Source organism: Somniosus microcephalus, chromosome 5 (assembly GCF_052327205.1).
Source record: "Somniosus microcephalus isolate GS21.2 chromosome 5, FLI_Smic_1.0, whole genome shotgun sequence".
Taxonomy (NCBI): Eukaryota; Metazoa; Chordata; class Chondrichthyes; order Squaliformes; family Somniosidae; genus Somniosus; species Somniosus microcephalus.
Genome location: NC_140991.1, coordinates 54,148,878 through 54,170,246, shown reverse-complemented (window position 1 = coordinate 54,170,246; position 21,369 = coordinate 54,148,878). Strand labels below are relative to the sequence as shown.

Genomic DNA, 21,369 nt, shown 5'->3' with positions numbered 1-21,369 from the left:
TTGTTAAGAATACTTAAAACCCATCAATAGGTTTGTTGCTTGTTTTAAAGTTTCCATTCTAGCTGTTCTAGACACTGAAGTTACAGTCACAACAGCTACATGACTGCCTAGAAAATTTTGACGTCAAAGAAAATCAATTCTATGAACTACCTGATTATTTTGTCACGGTATTGCAGTTTATTTGTTTGTCACATTAACAAGCCAAAATATCGCTTCCATATTTATAAAAGGCAAGGATGAGTGAAGGAATCCAGTTGGCAGGTTGTTTCATAATGTGCTTTAAGTTAAAATTTGGTCTGGTTTTGGTGTTCGAGAAGCTTGCGCCATAAGCACGTGGGTAGATCTCTCGCCACTGAGTCAGAAGGTTGTGGGTTCAAAAATCTAGGCTGACACCCCAGTGCAGTGCTGAGAGCTGCACTGTTGGAGGTGCCATCTTTCGGATGAGACGTTAAACCCGAGGCCCCATCTGCCCTCTCGGGCGGACTTAAAAGGTCCCATGGCACTATTTTGGAGAGAGCAGGACAGTTATCCCCAGTGTCCTGGCCAATATTTATCCCTCAACATCACATAAACAGATTATCTGGTCATTTTCACGTCGTTGTTTGTGGGAGCTTGCTGTGCGCAAACTGGCTGCCGCATTTCCTACATTACAACAGTGACTACATTTCAAAAAATACTTCATTGGCTGTAGTGTGCTTTGGGACATCTTGAGGTCATGAAAGTCGCTATATAAATGCAAGTCTTTCGATTGTTTGACTATAAGATAAAATTAACTGTTGGGAGTGGGAAGACAAAAGTCAGATGAGAGGAACAATATTAGTGAAGAAAGAATTAACTGAAAATGGAGGGGGTAACAAAAAGAATGAGGAATGAAATCACAATGTCATAAAGGAAGATCAGGGCATGGTGGTGGTGGTAATGGGGTGGGTAGGTTGGTGGGCATTAGGGTTTGCCCATACAACAATTTTTGTGATCTTGGTTGTGTCATCAGGGATTTATGAGAGTCTGAAGCTAGATGCCGAGTGCAGAGTCTCCTCATTTCCCCGCACCCCTTCCAGCAGAGGGAGAAAATTGGAGGAAGAGTCACCTCAAGCTGCTGTTGGGCAACTTAGAAGTGGAATGCTAGGGGCTTGATGAACATGCCAAGTGCTTTCCATTCTCTGAATTGGGCAGAGATGCATGATGCAGGTTGAGTCATAAGAGACGATGGGGGAGGGAAAATTACACGGATAAAAATAAATCGGGCCTCCTGCCTATCACTGCAGTTTAATCGTTGACCAGTGTTTGGTTGTTACTAACAAATGAGTAGCTGTCAACAATTACCGGCATGTTTCAGTACCGAGTCCTGAGAGTGAAAGTGCTCCTGTCATTGTGTGTATGTGAGAGGACCCAGCTTATTAAACCATGAAACATCACCATTATTAAACAAGTGACCTGGGGCAGAGTAGGGAACAGATGAGGTTAGTTAATAAGGTAATTAGGTAACACCAAGCTTGGATTTGCAAGCCTTTGGATTACAGGAGGACGGGAACATTTGCGTAGTTTTGAGGTTCTGCGAAAGAAAGGCATGTCGTCAATACGTGCAAAAATGTCTGTGGGAATATTGTCATTAGACTTGTTTCCGATTCCTGTATGGACTGGGGTTGATTCCGTGTGTGGGGGTGCAGGGTGTTTTTTTTTAATTATTCGTTTATGGGATGTGGGCATCGCTGGCAAGGCCAGCATTTATTGCCCATCCCTAATTGCCCTTGAGAAGGTGGTGGTGAGCCGCCTTCTTGAACCGCTGCAGTCCGTGTGGTGAAGGTACTCCCACAGTGCTGTTAGGCAGGGAGTTCCAGGATTTTGACCCAGCGACGATGAAGGAACGGCGATATACTTCCAAGTCAGGAAGGTGTGTGACTTGGAGGGGAACTTGGAGGTGGTGGTGTGAGGGCAGTCCATTTCTCTCATTGCTTCCTGTATTTTAAATTTTGATCATGATATGACCTTCATTTTTTTCTCTCTCCTTTTCTTTTTCCTTTATCCTTAAAGCATGTGTTGCACTAATCATGTGGACTGTTTATTCAGCGCGGTAATGCCCTGTTTCTTTTGGCTTTTTTTTTAAGGCGTGGTGGTTGTATTTCATTTTGAATTGTCACCTTCTTTGTACAATGCTTTTTAATCCAACTGCTGTTCTAATTCTCTTCCATTTAATCATTTCTCTTTTCACTTCCCTGTTACTTAAAATTCTGCGTTGCCTAGGTTCCTGTCAGTCAAACAACAGAATTATCAGTGCTGTGCTATGTGACTGAACTCCAGTGATATTACTCTGTAACTACTGGGCACATCTGAGGCATGTGGCGTGAAAGGCTTGTACTGTAGTACAGGCTTGGCATGGAACGGAGACTGGGAGCTGTGTTCACCCGGCAGTGTCACTTCAGAAACTGTTGCTGTGGCAAACCAACAGATACAGGCTGCCTTGCACCAAGACCCCCGGGTCACATGACTGTCGTTGTTAAGGGCAAGCTCTTCAATGCGGCTGCTGGATACAATGATACACAGCGGCACGGTGCATTCTGTCATTAAAAAAGAGACGGCGAGATCATCTGCTGCAAAGGCCATGTTACTAAAGCTTTTAGTAGTAAGCTAGGGGATCAGCGGACACTTTTAAGAAACCATATTTTATTAATGACACTGTGTTATATTAGATATAAACATGATTTTTCTCTCGCCAATGTTTTACTAACATAGTGTTGTCATCAGTGCCAACGCCAGTACCAGTTGACCCCTAATAGGAATACAACTTAACTATTTTAAGAATCCATGTAATGACAACACATTCCCAGTTTTAGTAGAAACCCGGGTCTTCACAGGGATTGTAATTCCAGCTGTAGAAAAGGTTTCTTTTTGTATGTGTTTCTGGCTAAGAATTTAAAATACTCCAGAGAGGACTCATCAACTGTTTGGATTATATGTTGATCTTTTGGTGCCATTTGCGCCTTGTGTACAATGCCTGGAGTACTTGCACTCATCCTCTCCTTTTAACTCGTTAATGGTGATAACATTCCCATTTCCTCCCCTCCTCTCTCTCCGGGGAGCTGTGGTTCTGTTCAATATAATTTTTTATGTGTTCCTTTGCTAGTGGTTTTGTCAGTATCCCAGTATGGTGACATTGTCATGGGTAATCTTCACAGTGTTCTTCAAAAACCCAAAGATATATGGGCTCGACTTACCCTCTTCCTATGGGAAATCAAATTTACAGGCATGTGTGATTTGAAGAATGATGGATTGTTTGTTCAGGAAGAGTATTCTCATTTCCTCAGCATGAACCTCCCAGTATACAGAGAGAGCGTGCCTTTGTAGTTTCCCCACACTGACCTTCCTGCATCTCACCGCAGTGCTTGTTTTTTTTACCCTGGGCAGTTCTTCTTTTATTAACATCTCTTTACCGACTCCCTCTGAAATCTCATCACCCTATTGACAGCACTGTCATTTAGTGTTCCCCATTTAACTGTCAGCCTCCCTAGCTGCATATTTCCATCTTCTGCTAGTGACCTCTCTTAGCGCCCTGCTCTGTTCTACATTCATGCTCTCTTCCTCTCTCCGTGTTCTCTTCCTCTTCCTCTTGCTGCATTTGAACTTGAACTGCACAGACTACCTGGCCATTGTTGATCTCTTCTTCCAGCCATCATCTGATCCTAGGTTTGTTTTTTCTTTAATGCAACGTTTTAAACCCATCACACTTCCACTTTCAGCCAGAGTGGCAGAGCGAACTTAAACTCAGAATTCACAAAAGCCACTGTTGGTGCCACAATAATTGGGAGGAGAGCAGGACGAGTGGGCAGAACATGGTTGCAGAGGGAGATGGGGCAATGGAAACACAGAAAGAAGCAGGTTGAGGCAATAAGAGCTTCGAGCAGGGAGGGATGATTTAAATGGAAAGCAGAGTTTCGAGTGAACCGGACGCGGCAAAGAAAGCTTGGACTGAGCAACATGGCGCAATGAAAACGTGAATTAGAATGAGTTGAAATGATGAGACTTTGGAGCGGGGAGGTAGTGATAAGATTATTGAGCAGAACGGGAGTGAGGAGAACAGGAATGGAGTGGGATGATGGAAGTTTTGGAAACAATCAGCCGTTCACCTGTTAAATAGATGCTTTGTTACTGCTGAGAAAGAATGGCAGAAGGAGAAATGGCCACATCGTGTGGTTTTCTAAAAAGAAATCACACCCTGAGAACTGTTTAAACAGTGGACCAAGGTGATGGTTAACTGAACTCAATGAAAGCGTGCTTGTAGAAAGCCTTTTCTATTTGGATGGGAAAAAGAGCAGGGTGCCATTTTGTCTGAGTGATATCACAGTCCAGTGACATGATGCAACAATGACAACTTGCTTGATGCCATTGCATCGTTTGTAAACAAATGATTAAAGCGGTTTGATTTGGCAATGCACTGAGGATTACTTATTAACACAATGAATAATGTAGAACTCTAATGGGAGTTTTCTTGTATTAAGCCTCTTTTATATTTGAAAAAACTGCAAGCAATGGCGAATGTGCAGGTCTCTCGCTATCGGCCACAGTTAGAAACATAAACTGCCTGGCCGGTGGCAGTGGAGTTTAACTTTCTTGAGGGTATTCTGCCAACTGGCTGCTGAAGCCACATGAAATGTAAAACCTGTAAGAGTAGAGTCAGGACCAGAATGTGAATGGTCTGCTGTTGGCGTGAAATGAGTATGGTTTGAGCTACTTGGCCAGCCCAGTCTAATTTGCATCTTGTTTCCCAGCATCCTCCAGGACAGATGAGAAGGAAATACAGCTCCTGCTCCACAATATTCCTGGACGACAGCACCGTCAGCCAGCCAAACCTGAAGTATACTATCAAATGGTGGGTACAGAATGTGACAAGCAGGGTGATTTCTCTTTTAATTTAGAGAGTGTTTTTAAAAAGTAGCCAGAGTTAGAATGTCTGCTCTTACCAAAATTCAACACGGAGGACTGCAGATGGGCTTTGTTGGGCTACAGCCCTGGTAACCTTTAAACTCGAGATAATCAAAATATTGATCTTTTTGAAACACATTAGGTATTTGATATGCTAACTCCAACTCAAGCCAATCGAGCACATTATCTGTTTAAAATGGTTAATGCCTTAACTGCCTATTGAGAAGACATATCATTGGATCATCAATAGAACCTGGTTTGACATCAAAGTACCCATATAATTGTAGTTTCCAGTTCCCTGCTTTGCACTGTGCCTACCACATGATGGTAGTGGCTAGGAGGGTCATCTGCCACTTCCATCAGGGACTTGGCCCAAAGCTTCTGAGAAGAACTACAAGGACTTGGACAGTCTATTTTCTTGCTATGAAACAACGTGTATACCGTGTAAGTCTGGTTATTGTGTTTCTAGTATCCTGCTCTGTCTTGTTGCTTTGTACATTCTACTTTTAAAGAAATATGACCATTAGTTTTAGTCTGAATGCTTTGGTCTGGTGTTTGCCACCTTTCAGTAGGGGTAAGAAGAATGAGATTGGCAGCTTGCATGATTTTCTGTGATCGCTATCATAGTAAAAAGGTCATTGTTAATCCGGCGTGCAGCATCTTAGATACAGCACATCCAAGGGCACAGGTTTCGGTTTGTAGGAGACTTTGTCTGCCAATTGCTGAAACACAAAAGTGTTGGGGGAAAAAGCCCAAACTGTAACTCAGACCTCTGAACCATAATAGCCGAAATGTTTATTGTTTTTTTTTTAATGTTCCATTATGAGAGCTGATGAACACTGGAGATGAACCAGCATATTTGAAGCAAACTACTGTCGTTGTGCCCATTTTCATAAAAGGTGACAAAGCAGACAATACCATGGAAAAATAATAGAATTTATTACTGGAAGTAAATTTGAGGATTATCTGCAATAATAACTTGGAAAACATTCAACATAAACCTGACCAACCTCCTTGGTGTTTTGATGAGGTGACATCCCAAGAGGACAGCGGAAAGAAAGCCTTACGATGTGTTCCGCACAAAAAAAGCCACTACATAAGCCTAGTCAATGAGGATTCAGGGTAAAACTTTGGAGTGGATAAGAAATTGGCTGATGGGTAGAAAATAGTGGGTACTTGTTAAAGAAGTTATGTCAGGGTCGGGGGGGGGGATGTGCTGAGTGGGGTGTCCCAGTGATCAGTGTTTGGACCACTACTCTTTCTAATTTACACTGATGACTTGGATTCAGAAACTCAATGCAGATTGGTCAAATTTGCACATGATACCAAAGTAGGGGAGGGGTAGTTGATTCTGAAAAGTACAAAAGGAGTTGCATACAATATGTAAATGGTGGAACAGTAGCAAATGAAATTTAAGGTGGATATAAGTGTAAAGCACTGCACATAGGAAGGAGAATGAGCTATCCGCATACTTCTTCTGTGGTGTCAAAATAACGAAAGAAAAAGATCTAGTGGTATTTGTAGCATCAGTGCTAAATATGTCCAACCATTGCAGAGCACCAATCAACAAGCAAATAGAATGCTGAACTATATAATCAGAAGAGGCCATGCTGAAATAGTGCTCTGGTCAGACCACACCTTGAGTACTGTGTCTAGTATTGGTTATGGAGACATTCATGGCAGTTGACAGGAGAGCCATGAAGCTAATCTGTGGTGCCACGGATCTGAGGTATGAGAAAAGACTGGAGAACTTGGCCTTTTCAGCTTCAATTGGTGGTGATTGAGAGGTGACCTGAGGCTGTCTCTGTGATTGCTGTCACTATAGCTCCACAAGTGAGAAACTGAGAGGGAGGAAGGCGTGCTTTTGTGTCGATGGATTGATGAACTATTGCCATGGAAGCGATTTGTTACTGTGCATAGGTCTACTAACTCTCTCACATGAGGTTGCGATCTCTGGCCTGTAGCCACTGTGCCAGTAACGGTAATACTGTGGAACTCGGGCTTTCCCAGTGTTCATAGGGATCGACTTGTGCAAAACATTGGAGGAGCAGGACTGAATCTCAGTGCTGCACCAAGGCCTTTCATCCACTTGCTCACCTGGTCCAGCACCCTCTACCTCCACCCCCAGCCTGCCTATGTCCTCTTTGTGCACCCCTGCTGCCCTTGTCTGACCTGAAGAGATTAGTTTTAAGTAGTAGCACATTCAAAATTCTGATGAGCTAACTGCATGTTGACTTACACCAGCTGGGAACAACATCTTGTGGTTGGAGGAGAGGTAAAACATGGGTGAGGACAGGCAGAAGATGGAATAGGTCCAAGAAAATACGTCAGTGATTTCACCTCCTGTGACTCCATTTCTATGTGCTGTTATAATTTTATGTAACTGAATTTGCTGGTTTGAATTTGGCAGGACTAGAACTATGTTACTTTTAACCATGTGTATGTTTTAGGTGTGAGGCATCAGTTTGTAATTCAATATCTCACGACAAGGATTTGTCTGATGCCGACACCTCTGTGCAGCTATTGAGCAACACAGCTGATGTCATGTGAAAAGTTGTCAATGCGGAGAGACACTAGTTGAATATTAACTCCAAGTCCTGTAGGCAGGAATTTGGTGCTTTACTGATTGAGCACCTCTGGGATTGCAAAATTTAATGTTCCGAGGGGTGTAAACTCGAGTGTACTGGTGCACAGCTGGGCTAACCATTGACGGTCAACTAAATCTGGCTGTAAGAGTAACCATGCTTCACTCCCCTCAGGGGAAAAAAGGTCCACTATTCCAAGATCATCTTGGAGGGAAGGGATAACTCCAAGCCCCTTTTTTTCCATAATAGCCACCTCTTTCAACCCTTCTCGCCATCTCCTCCACCCTCACCTCAAACACCAAATGCGAGGGACTCAGAAGGATGTTTCTCTGTTAAAGGTTCAAATTTCTGTGCCGTTCAGCATTCAAGACATGGCGAGACCACTGAGTTAATGGTCTATGATATACAGTATGGGTGCAGGGTATTTTTGAATGTCTGTAAAAGGATAGTCCGCGATCTAAACAGCTCCCCTCTCAAACCCATCTGCTTTGAGATGCGTTGCAGCATTTCTTACCTCAGCCACAGCTATCTTTGTTGCTTGGACGCACAGGCTAATTCTAGCAGTAAAGGGTGCCATCTGCTGTACAAGGCCTGGAGTGCAGTGACCCAGTCAAACCAAGTCCGCTGGTTGGATAGCCAGGAGTTCAAATGCTGCCTTCACCGTTAGCATTGTGCCTGTTTTACAGCAGTAGGCTTTGTGGTTCTGGTGATTAAGAAACTTTTCGATTTTAGTTTTTTTTAAAAATCAACATTTAATTGATGTCTTGCACTCTGTGCTTCACATCATTCCTCATCCGAGAGGATAGGCAAGCCAACAGTTCCTAGCCATTACTGCTTTGTAAGCATCACTGGGAGGTATTTGAGGTTTCATTTATTTAATTTTCACTTGGCTGGGGAGTTGAGCATGTGGCGGGGGGGAGTGAGAGGATGGGATAAAACGAGCAACAATGGGCTCAACAATAAAACCTGACACAAGGACTCTGCCAGGGGAAAAAAGTGAAAATCACATCTTTAGCCTTTAAATTGCTTGTCACTGCATTCACCTCACTGATCTTATGGCGTTCTGTTTATTCAGGACAGTAAGTATTACAGGAAACTTTCTGGTATCCGGCACCAACGGGACCGAGCTGGTGCCGTTAGATCAAAACTGCCGTAGAAACCAGCGCTAATGTTAACAACAAACCCTGTTGCTTAGCAACAGCTTCAAAACAGTCGGCACAGCTTGCAAGCGTCTAGCTGAAGCTGTTGCTTAGCTACAGAGACGCTTGCAGAGCCAGGACTGGAGAAAAGAAGCAACGAAAAGAAAAAAATGTATCTGAACCGACTCCTGAATTTTGCCGGTAGATAGAGCTTTCCGGACATTTAACCTCCGGATAAACGAAAGTTTCCTGTAGATCCTTGCTGCTGAGAGAAAGTTGGGGTAGCTGGTTCGGCCTCTTTGTGGAGATGCATTTTCATATAAAATCAATGAACTTCGTGGTCTTGATGCAAGGCATGGGCTTTTGGAAGGTCTCGGTATGTGAAATCCTTACGTAAATCACACCTCATACTTTTAATCCCTGCCATAACTCACACCCGTCAGTGAAAGCAGTCAATGAGAAGCAGCTGCTGTCTTATAAACTGTCTACCAAATGCCTTCAAAATGGTAACCCAAATAAAGAAAGGCTTTAGAAACAGGTTTTCTTTTCATTTTGGGACACTCCTATGAGAACATGCAATTCCTTCTCCTCCCACTCCCCCAACACCCAGTTATTCTCCTGTCATTGGGCACATGCAGATGCTACCCTGTTTCCAAAAAGGCAAGAGTTGAACTGTCTGCTCTTGGTCGACAGCCTGGATGTAGGAATGCAGCTACCAATTTGCACAGCCAATCTGTTACCGCACCCTCCCCCATCCTTTTGCTGGTCTTAACTTTTCTGAGATCTGAAGCGAGATATAACCTTGAACCACCACCCCTCTAGAATACTCTGCTTGCCAGGCATGAGAATGAGCAACGCTCTGAATTCCTTTGATTGGTTTCCTTTAAGTTTGTACCAAATTGCATACAGTGCACAAGCCTTGCCATGAAGCACATGGATTGGAGATCTGATTTTTCCCTTATGTTGGCTTTTGTTTGAACCCCCCGCCCTGTTAAATGGCTTAAGCTGGGAGCACAATGGAGTTGGGGGTTTGAGCCTGTGAGCAATAGCTTTAGCAAAGCACAGCACTTCCAGTCCTGACGCGGTTCTATGAAATGTTGCCCTTGTTGGAGTCGACAGAAATCAACAGGCTGAGGCTTTTCTTTAAGCAAAAACAAAACGTGTCTTACTTTAATCAATCTCCACAAGGTCTGAAGGCTTCCGTGCAGGGGCTATGACGTCATCACGCAACCGACGTCATGACGTCATCACGTTACCGACACTCTTAAAGGGACTCTGCACCAATAACCCAACCCAGCATGTACATATCACAACATTGCTATACAAAGTGAATTGTGTTTAGGTACATATAACAGCATTGGCTATACATTGTGTTATTGTCCCTATGTGGTCTCCGCCACATCCTCGACTTAAAATTTCCCAGAGTATCAACAAGCAGCCTCATCAGTACAGTAAAATTTGGGGATTTGGTTGAAACCATCTGTCCCCTTTACTTTAAATGCTGTTTGAATCTACAGACCCCAGATTAAAATGATTTTATCACTTTATTTTGCTTTCTGCTTCTCTGGTAGAGAAGATGGCCTTGAAATTCCACGGGGATTCTCCTGGTCTCCTGCCGTATCTTCAACAGGAGACCAGCAGAAACACCCCAGGGAAACGCCTGAAAATGGTCCTTTACACCATTTCCCTGGGGGCTAAGCTGGAGTCATAGCGAGAAACCGGGAGAACCCCTGTGGAATTTCAGAGCCAGTGTTTTCTTTCAAGTATAAAATCTCTGCTGTGACGCTTTAATGCTGTTTTGACTCTCCCGCCGCATGCCTGCTTTATTCTATGAAAATGCAGCGTTGGGGTTTAAACAGTGAAATGTTTATGAAAATTATGTGCTACCAATCTTGCTGTAAAATCTCGATGTTGCAAATCAACAAAAAGTGATGTTAACCCCTTATCTCAAATCTGAGCCAGTGCAAAATTTGAGATTGTGTTGCGTTCATTCAGGACCCAAGTGATGCGGAAATTGACAGAGAACTGAAATCTTTATACAATAAATTCTGGGACAGAATGCAAAGTTTTGCTGGTACTCATTTGACGCAGACGAGCTTATTTTAGGCCTAGTTTTGATGGAGGTAGCCATTTTCAGTTATTGGTGCAATGATACAATGCTGTACATGTTGGAAGTTTTCTTTGAGAAGAAAAAGAGACTTTCAAAATTTGAAATTGCAAAACTCTGCTTATTGGCTTAAAATCAGTGGCTGGAATATCGGCTGGAATAAAAATTGGGCATGCGGACCTTGGCACCCAGTTCTTCCATTGAGCAAGATTTTGCACTGGGAACAAAGGGGGCGATTTTGCCAGCTCTGGGGAGGCGGGTAAGGAGGCGGGACTGCCGGGAAAATGGCAGAATCTGAGGGCGGGTGCCCATCCCGCCCCCAACCTGTCTCCGTGCCATCTTCCTAGAAGGTGGGTACCCGACCCACGCAGGGAGCCGCCTCCCCGAGGCGGGAAGGGGAGTAGTGCCAATTAACTAGCAGTTAATGGGCAGTTTTTTGGAGAATCCCTATTTTCAGCCCTGAAGTGTGGGCTTCCCGACGGCTCCGAACCTCGCCAGGGTCAGCGAGGCGGGCCGTCAGTCCGCGGGGTCGAAATGTCCGGTGTGCATGTGAGTGATGGGTGCAAGTGTGGAGAGGTGAGTGTAAAGTGTTTTAATAGGTTTTACTTACCTTTACTTCCTGCAGGCTTCCTCCCTTCATGTCTCGGGAGTCCCTCAGCTCACCGGCACAGAAAGCAGAATGGCCGCTGAACTGCCAAAAGCTGCAGCCTCTGCTTTCTGCTCAGGAGAGATCAAGTGAGCTTGAGTGGAAGAGCTCAACTTAGAGGACAGATTGTCAGTGTTTGACAGCTTCACAGAGCCGTCAAACGCTGACATTTCATCTGTCAAAAGCTCTTCACAGATGAAACCTCACTCGCTGACGTCACCAGTAACCAGCTTTCCCTTAATTGGCGGGCTTAACAAGGTCAATTAAGGGATAATAGTGTGGGTTGGCCACAAGTCGATGGAGGCGGGACTAAAACCCAACAAGTGGGAGTCCCGCCTCCAAAAGCTTCCCATTAAGAAAATCCAGCCCAAAGTCTCTCAATTTTAGGGCTTCATAGTGTTAATACACAGGACTGATTACAACCCCATTGCAGGGATTCAGATTTATTTTTCTATAGTGTATTTCTTGCTGGAAGTTGGGACACTTTTTACTTATGTGATTAAGTGTTAACCAAGTACTAGCAGGGACCAGATACAGAGTTAAGCTTCCCCCTGCTCTATCCAGCAAAGTGCCTAGATAGTGAGTAGTGACCGTCCATATCCACTTGAAACCACTCAATACTTATACTTTCCAACAGGGTTACTAAATAGTGACCAGGAACCATCGTTGGCTTAGAGGTTTTGAGCCAGTTGTAATACTGAACAGCTACCCTGGCTGAGATCAGACAATTCTGTGCAGACTTATAACCTGGTTTAGAACTACAACAGACATTACCCACTAGTTCATCAAAGGATCTCCAACAATGTGCTTTAGTCCTGATCTCAGATGAGCATCCTCTACTGTGGCAGAGTAATTTTTTCCCCTGCTTTCCCACCAGCCAGCTTTGTGGCCATTCTGAGCGAGATTGCTAATTTGTGCTGAATTATGGGCACTTTCGTGCTGTGGGACTGGGTTGAATCTGGCCAGATTAATTTCATGTTGGAAACGTACAACCATCAGAGTTGGGGATTGCTAACTCAATGTCCCACCAATTCATTCAGGGTTTCTGATAAAATTGGAACTGTGGGAGGTTCACTAATTTGCAACTGAATCCAAATTCAGATTCATACCTTTACATTAACTCCAGGGCAATATTTTTAATGCTAAAATGATTCAGTTTAGTGTCTGTCTTAATGCAAGCATAGATTGAAAGATTAGCAACTACTGTGTCATTACAACAGGCTCAGTTTGCAGTTGATAAGCAGGAAATGTTAACGATGGTATGTGTTATCTACCGCTGACATTCTCCAAGACTGACACTAATACTCATTTTTCTTTACAGTGTAGCTCTTGCAATATATTACCACATCAGAAACAGGTATGTTGGTAGTCTAACGCAATTCATTTGAACTATTACTGACTCTTTATTAACTGCCTGTTCGCAACCCAATCTCGCTATCACTGATTTTTTTTCCCCCAGAGATTCAGATGGACGAATGTTGTTGGATATATTTGACGAGAAGCTCCACCCCTTGTCAGTACGTATCTTTTGGTCTATTTTTACTCTTGTGTTGAATAAGGTCGAATTTGGGGGTAGTAAGATGTAAGGTTGTGCCCACAACTCCCCAGGATAGTGAGCTACTGGCTCAGTGATAGTAACATCCAGGAACTGTCCCAACAGAGACTGAGAATAAATTGGCTCAGCTCTCTTGCATGGAGTCCTGCTTTTCACATCCCCCAAACTAGGAAGCCATTTCTCTGCTGTTTCAGACTCTTCACCATCTCCTAGTGCCACACACCTGATTAGACCATACTGGGTCCTGGCCAATCAACCCTTTCACTCTTAAGTTCAGCAAGATTCGACTTGACCCTTATTGGTGACACTGATTATATTTTATTCAGTATAAGCAGGACTTGATACACTATGGTATCTGAGCAGTAGTTAACAAGGCACAATCGTGAGTTATATTGCCCGTTATGCCCTGGATAGAGGTCGCGATCGCCACGCGACTACCCCCACCGGCCCGTGCCCCAGGCTCCTCCATCCGTCGGTGTGACACGTGTGGGCCCTCTTCCAGCCCGTACCTTCCTTGATTCAGTCTGTTGGATGGTCCCCAGCCCCTGGCCGAATGCCTCTACACTCTTTTGTGCCCGAGAGACCCCTTATACTTCCTTTACACAGCAAAGCTTATGGGGTCCTGTTAACCCAATCGCCTGCTTACGCCTAATTACAAGGATGCCACGTACCCAATGTCTCCACCTCATCATCTATTGTTCACTCCATGGCCATTTATCAGCTTGTTACCATACCAATGGCAGTGCTTAGCCAAATAGAGATGTGGGGCTGGATTTTCATTGGGCCATGGAGTCGGGATTGGAGGCGTGTGGGGGTTTAAAATCCCGAAATCGGGGGTCCTGACCCCAACCCGCCTCCATGCCAGTTTCAAAGGAGACGGGTACCTGCCCCGCACTGGGACCCGCCTCCCTGAGGCGGTGAGGTAGTTAACGGGCAGTTTTTAGCCTAATCCCTATTTTCATTGTTGAAATGTGGGATTCCCGACTGCTCCAAACCACACCAAGTTAGCGAGGCGGGCCGTCGGGCTGAAGGGCTTGGAGGGTTCAAGATGTCCGGTGTTCAGGTGAGTGATGGGTGCATGAGTGCAGAGGTAAGTGTGTTTGGTCTGTGTAAAGTGTTTAAAGAAGTTCTACTAACCTTTACTTACCTTTACAGCCTTCCTTCAGGTCTCGGGAGTCCCTCATCTCACCGGCACAGAAAGCAGAATGGCCGCGATCTGTCAAAATCTGCAGCCTCTACTTTCTGTTCCGGGGAGATCTCTAAATCATCCTGAGAGGAAGGAATTAACCTGGAGTACAGATGTTCAGTGTTTGACAGCATCAAACAGCTGTGAAACGCTGATATTTCATCTGTCAAAAGGTCTTGACAGATGAAATTTCAATCTGTGACGTCACCTGTTGCCGGGTGGCCCTTAATTGGCCTGCTGAGCCCGCTGGGTGAGCTCAACAAGGTCAATCAAGTCTAAATCGCGTGGGTTGGCTAGAACTCGATGGAGGCGGGACTACAACCCCAAAAGTTGTAGTCCCGCCTCCTCAATGAAAATCCAGCCCGTGGTGTCCTTGGTAATTAGCTATCTCGTCTGAGGCTGAAGACCTCAAATCTCAGGGCTAACAATGCCTCATCCATTTTGATGAAGAGGCCAGACTTAACCTCATCAACTTTGATGACCGCTTGTCTCTTTTGGAGAATCTAGCTTGCCTTTTCCCAGACGTGTTAGATTCTTCTATGTCTCCAACCAGCCTAACAAGGGCATTTCACAATGGGGTTAAAGGTATAATTACACTCGGATCGTCATTCACTGCACAACAATTACATAATTAAATCTTTAACCACAATTAATAGCCATTCGTTAGCCCTTGTTATTTAGCAGGAGAATCTGAAAATGGAGACATCCCAGGATTCTCACATTGAGCACAGGTACACAACCTGCTCCATCTCAACCAATGATGTAACTGAACCATTACACAAAGGTGTGACGAGTGGAACGCATCAACTCACGCTCTCCTTTCCCCCTCACTTGGTACCTATCCTGGATGGCTAAAAACTCGCTCACTTTTTGAGCAAAACATGAATCCTATTACCCCCAATTATGTCATCAGTACATTATTTAAATGAAATTCGGAGCTATCCAGCTGCCTCAGTAGGTAAGCGCCCTGCTGAGTGTAGAACATAGCCATAAAAAACAAGAAAATCCCATTTGTTTTTAAATAAAAACAGAAAATGCTGGAAATACTCAGCAGGTCAGGCAGCATCTGTGGAGAGAGAAACAGAGTTAACGTTTCAGGTCGATGACCCTTCATCAGAACTGGAAAAAGCTGGAGATGGAACAGATTTTTATGCAAGTGCAGGGGCAGGGAAAGGGGGGAGGGGAGGAAAGAACAAAAGGGAAGGTCTGTGATAGGATAGAAGGCAGGAGACATTAAGAGAGATTAAGAGATGGTGCAAGGCAAAAGGAAATGGTAATGGGACAAGTTAAGAAACAAAAGATGGCTCTAGATGAATTGTAAATGGCGATGGCAGAATGAAAGACAGCTGCCATGTGGGAGAGAGAAAAAAATGGGGAAAAAAGGATAGGGGCAGAGGTTATGGTCTGAAATTGTTGAACTTGATGTTGAGTCCAGAAGGCTGTAAAGTGCCTAATCAGAAGATGAGGTGCTGTTCCTCGAGTTAACGTTGAGCTTCATTGGAACAGTGTAAGAGGCCGAGAACGGTGAGATCTGAGTGGGAGTGGAGCGGAGAATAAAAGTGACAGGCCCTTTCCCCTCCCCCCTTTGTAGTTTATAGGACATATTTATGATCAAAGTTAACAAAGATATGAAACTTGTATCAATATAACAATTCCTTTTCTTTTGACAAAGAAAACAGAAATGCCAGCAGACTATGACCGACACGATCCAGAACAGAAGCAGATTTATCGTTTTGTTCGAACGTTATTCAGTGCAGCCCAGCTCACTGCAGAATGTGCTATTGTCACATTGGTAAGTATGTACTGAACACAATTCAGCCTCATCAATTTATTTCATATTTAGTCTTGCTGTTGAACAACTAATTGACTGAAATTTTATATGTTGTATTTTTTTAATTCATTTTTATGGGATGTGGGCGTCGCTGGCAAGGCCAGCATTTATTGCCCATTCCTAAGTGCCCTTGAGAAGGTGGTGGTGAGCCGTCTTCTTGAACCGCTGCAGTCCATGTGGTGAAGGTACTCCCACAGTGTTGTTAGGTAGGGAGTTCCAGGATTTTGGCACAGCGAAGATGAAGGATCGGCGATATATTTCTATAGTCCATTATAAAAGATGTAATAGCAGAGCACTTGGAAAACAGTGACAGGATCGGACAAAGTCAACATGGATTTACAAAAGGTAAATCGTGCTTGACTAATCTACTGGAATTTTTTGAGGATGTAACTAGTAAAATAGATAAGGGAGAACCAGTGGATGTGGTGTATTTGGACTTTCAGAAGGCTTTCGATAAGGTCCCGCATAAGAGATTAGCGTGTAAAATTAAGGCACATGGGATTGGGGGCAAGGTATTGACTTGAATAGAGAACTGGTTGGCAGACAGAAAGCAAAGAGTTGGAATAAATAGGTTTTTTTTCCGAGTGGCAGGCAATGACTAGTGGGGTACCGCAGGGATCGATCCTTGGACCCCAGCTATTCACAATATATATTAATGATCTAGACAAGGGAACTAGATGTAATATCTCCAAATTTGCAGACGACACAAAGCTGGGTGGGCGTGTGTGCTGTGAGGAGGATACCGAGAAACTCCAGGATGATTTGGACAGGTTGGGTGATTGGGCAGAAGCATGGCAGATGCAATATAACGTGGATAAATGTGAGGTTATCCACTTTGGTGGCAAAAGCAGGAAGGCAGATTATTATCTGAATGGCAATAGATTGGGAGAAGGGGAAATGCAACGAGACCTGGGTGTCACCAGTCGCTGAAGGTAAGCATGCAGGTGCAGCAGGCGGTTAAGAAGGCAAATGGTATGTTGGCCTTCGTAGCGAGAGGGTTTGAGTACAGGAACAAGGATGTCTTGCTGCAGTTGTACAGAGCCTTGGTGAGACCACATCTTGAGTATTGTGTGCAGTTTTGGTCGCTTTATCTGAGGGAGGATGTTCTTGCCATGGAAGGAGTTCAGCGAAGATTCACCAGGCTGATACCTGGGATGGCAGGAATGACGTATGAGGAGAGATTGGGTCGATTGGGCTTGTACTCGCTGGAGTTTAGAAGAATGAGAGGGGATCTCATTGAAACTTAGAAAATTCTGACAGGACCGGACAGACTAGATGCAGGAAGGATGTTCTCGATGGTCAGGGAGTCCAGAACCAGGGGTCATAGTCTAAGGATACGGGGTAGGCCATTTAGGACAGAAATGAGGAGGAATTTCTTCACCCAGAGAGTGGTGAACCTGTGGAATTCTCTACCACAGAAGGCAGTAGAGGCCAATTCATTAAATATATTCAAGAAGGAGTTGGATATATTTCTTAAGGCTAAAGGGATCAAGGGGTATGGGGAGAAGGCAGGGACAGGGTACTGAATTTGGATGATCAGCCATGATCGCATTGGGAGCAATGGGAGGCTTTCAGAAGGGAGATTGAGATCATACAATGGTAACATGTTCCCGTAAAGGTCAAGGGTGGTTCCAAAAACCACAGGGAACCTTGGATGTCAGGGGATATACGAGAATGGATTAGAAAAAAAAGGAGGGCTTTTGGCAGATACAAAAGGCTAAAGACGGAGGAAGCCCTAGAGGAGTACAAAAAGTGCAGGGGGATACTTAAAAAAGAAATTAGGAGATCGAGGAGGGGCTATGAAATAACACTGGCGAGCAAAATAAAGGAAAATCCTAAGATGTTTTATAAGTATATTAAGGGTAAGAGGATAACTAGGGAAAAAATAGGGCCCATTAGGGACAAAGGTGGCAATCTGTGTGTGGAGCCGGAAGGTGTAGGAGGGGTTCTAAATGAATTTTTTGCATCTGTTTTCACTATGGAGAGGGATGATGTAGACATAGAAATAGGGCGGGGGGACTGTGATATGCTCGAACACATTAACATCGAGAGGGAGGAGGTATTGGCGGTTTTAGCAGGCCTAAAAATGGATAAATCCCCAGGCCCGGACGAAATGTATCCCAGGCTGCTGTGTGAGGCAAAGGAAGAGATTGCGGGGGCTCTAACACACATATTCAGAACCTCTCTGGCCACAGGGGATGTGCCAGAGGACTGGAGAACCGCTAATGTAGTTCCATTATTCAAGAAGGGGAGTAGGGAAAAACCGGGGAACTACAGGCCAGTGAGCCTAACATCAGTGGTGGGAAAATTATTGGAAAAAATTCTGAGGGACAAAATCAGTCTCCACTTGGAGAGGCAAGGATTAATCAGGGATAGTCAACATGGCTTTGTCAAGGGAAGATCATGTCTGACTAATTTGATTGAATTTTTTGAGGGGGTGACTAGGTGCGTGGATGAGGGCAACGCAGTGGATGTGGTATACATGGATTTCAGTAAGGCCTTCGATAAAGTCCCGCACAGGAGACTGGTCAAGAAGGTAAGAGCCCATGGAATCCAGGGTGCCTTGGCACGTTGGATAAAAAACTGGCTTAGTGGCAGAAGGCAGAGGGTGATGGTCGAAGGTTGTTTTTGTGACTGGAAGCCTGTGGCCAGTGGGGTACCACAGGGATCGGTGCTGGGTCCCTTGCTGTTTGTGGTCTATATTAATGACTTGGATATGAATGTAAAAGGTATGATCAGTAAGTTCGCGGATGATACAAAAATTGGTAGGGTGGTAAATAGCGAGGAGGGTAGTCTCAGTCTGCAGGACGATATCGATGGGTTGGTCAGATGGGCGGAACAGTGGCAAATGGAATTTAACCCGGAAAAGTGCGAGGTGATGCACTTTGGGGGGACTAACAAGGCAAGGGAATACACAATGAATGGTAAGACCCTAGGCAAGACGGAGGGGCAGAGGGATCTGGGTGTGCAAGTACACAGATCCCTGAAGGCGGCGGAACAGGTGGATAAGGTGATAAAAAAGGCATATGGGATACTTGCCTTCATTAGCCGAGGCATCGAATATAAGAGCAAGGAGGTTATGATGGAGCTGTATAAAACACTGGTTAGGCCACAGCTGGAATGCTGTGTGCAGTTCTGGTCGCCACACTACAGGAAGGATGTGATCGCTTTGGAGAGGGTGCAGAGGAGATTCACCAGGATGCTACCAGGGCTGGAACGCTTCAGCTATGAAGAGAGACTGGGCAGATTGGGTTTGTTTTCCTTGGAGCAGAGGAGGCTGAGGGGGGACATGATTGAGGTGTACAAAATTATGAGGGGCATAGATAGGATGGATACTAAGGAGCTTTTTCCCTTAGTAGAAGGGTCAATAACTAGGGGGCATAGATTCAAGGTAAAGGGCGGGAGGTTTAGAGGGGATTTGAGAAAGAACTTTTTCACCCAGAGGGTGGTTGGAGTCTGGAACTCACTGCCCGAAACGGTTGTGGAGGCTGGAACCCTCACAACATTCAAGAAGCATTTGGATGAGCACTTGAAATGCCATAGCATACAAGGCTACGGACCAAATGCTGGAATATGGGATTAGATTAGACAGGGCGTGATGGCCGGCGCGGACACGATGGGCCGAAGGGCCTCTATCCGTGCTGTATGACTCTATGACTCTATGAATGGCGGAGCAGGCTCGAGGGGCCGAATGGCCTACTCTTGCTCCTATCTTCTATGTTTCTTCTGTGTTTCTATAAGTCAGGATGGTGTGTGACTTGGAGGGGAACCTGGAGGTGATGGTGTTCCCATGTGCCTGCTGCTCGTGTTCTTCTCGGTGGAAGAGGTCGCGGATTCGGGAGGTGCTGCCGAAGAAATACATTGTAACCCTGTCTGTCATGAATACCCCAGATTTCCTGTCTGTCTCCCATTGCTTATTTAGGCCTAGAAATTCGGTTGTTTGCGCCAGCGGTTAGCACCTAAAGAGACTGAGAATTGGGGCGTTACCTAATTGGGGCGGGCGCAATGAAGATAGCGACAACTCCCATATTGACTATACATTTAACGCCTGCGCTAAGTGTTTGCGCGCGCCCGCGAGCGCAAGCAGATCATGACGTCATTTCATTGTGCAGCGCCTTTTAGGGGCGCCTGAGCGGATATTGGGTGGCGCCCGGAGCCTTTACGCCTAGCATTATTAGTGACAGTTCGAAGGAGCGTTAGCAGGCCCTTCTCGGAGTCGGGGGGCGCTATTTAAAGGGGACAGCTGTAGTATAGAAGCTTCAGCCACTTGGCCTGTTCATTGCGATCGTTGGTGGAGAGAGTTGGTGAGCTACTGTGGAGCAGAGTTTTTGGAATTTAGCATTAGAGTACTTGGGACCCTCAAACCTGATAGGAGCAGTTGGAGCACTAGACCTAACAGCCTTTTGACCAACTGGCATCGGAATGGGAGATGCTTTGGAGGGCGACGGCCTCATGGCCGAACACTATGAAGGGGCAGAGAGACGGCGGGAGAGAGGGCCGGGATTGGCCAGAAGGAGATGGGGCAATGGAGGTCGGCCAACCCGAGGGTATGCTGCGAGGGTCTTTAGGCAGCAGATGTCATACCTTGACATGTCAGAGGAGCAGTGTGTGCGAAGGCTCCGAATCGGGAGGGACGTTGTTACTGAGCTGTGCCACCTGCTTGCTGAGGATCTGTAGCCGCGTCTACGGTGCAGGACCTCTCTGTCAGTGGCCGTTAAACTGACTGTTGCCCTCAATTTTTATGGCAACGGATCCTTTCAGTCAGCCATTGGGGACATTGCGAATATCTCTCAGGTTGCAGTGCACTGTTGCATCCGGCAAGTTACAGCTGCCCTTTATAGGCGAAGGCGTCACTTCATCACCTTCCCTCTGACCCTGGAGAAGCAGGCGGAGGAGGAGGAGGAGGAAGATGGAAGGGCTCCTGAAAGTGGAAGGGCCATCCGTCAGAGGCTCATCAGGACTCGTATCGAGGCCCCTCTGGCGGAATGATGAGTGTCTTTACTCCTGCGCACTTTGGATGTTTGAAAGCCTCTGAAGGCCAGCATCACTGTAATTAGTCACGTGCACCATAGCACATTAAAACTTCTCTTTATTGTCACAAAAGTCTTTCATTACAGCAAAACAACGTCATGTCAACAGAAACCATAACTAACAAAATAACAGTTAACTCTTCGGCAAAGCCGCAAAACTAAACAAACCATTTCCAACAATTACAACAGGTGAGGGTGTCCTTGAATTTGGCCAAAGAAACGTCTCAGCACCTCCCTCTACTGCTGGCCCCTTGATGGAGAACGACTTCTCTTTCGCGGTCGGCCCCTTCCCTCCCTGCTGCTCCTACGTAATTGAACCCCAGTGGCGGGGTGAAGGCTGGGGGATGCCTGCTGACTGTGTGGAAGCGCAGAA

General features: G+C 45.3%; 1 protein-coding gene across 4 annotated transcripts in view; it reads left to right on the top strand.

Moving 5' to 3' along the window:
• ccny (cyclin Y) overlaps positions 1–21,369 on the top strand; it is a 287,181-nt gene that overhangs the window by 226,251 nt on the left and 39,561 nt on the right. For all 4 annotated transcript variants that reach the window (XM_085987614.1, XM_085987615.1, XM_085987616.1 and 1 more), the window contains 4 exons: positions 4,764–4,864; positions 12,716–12,751; positions 12,854–12,911; positions 15,808–15,927. In XM_085987614.1, coding sequence (XP_085843740.1) covers positions 4,764–4,864; positions 12,716–12,751; positions 12,854–12,911; positions 15,808–15,927 — 315 coding nt within the window. The remainder of the gene's footprint in view (positions 1–4,763; positions 4,865–12,715; positions 12,752–12,853; positions 12,912–15,807; positions 15,928–21,369) is intronic.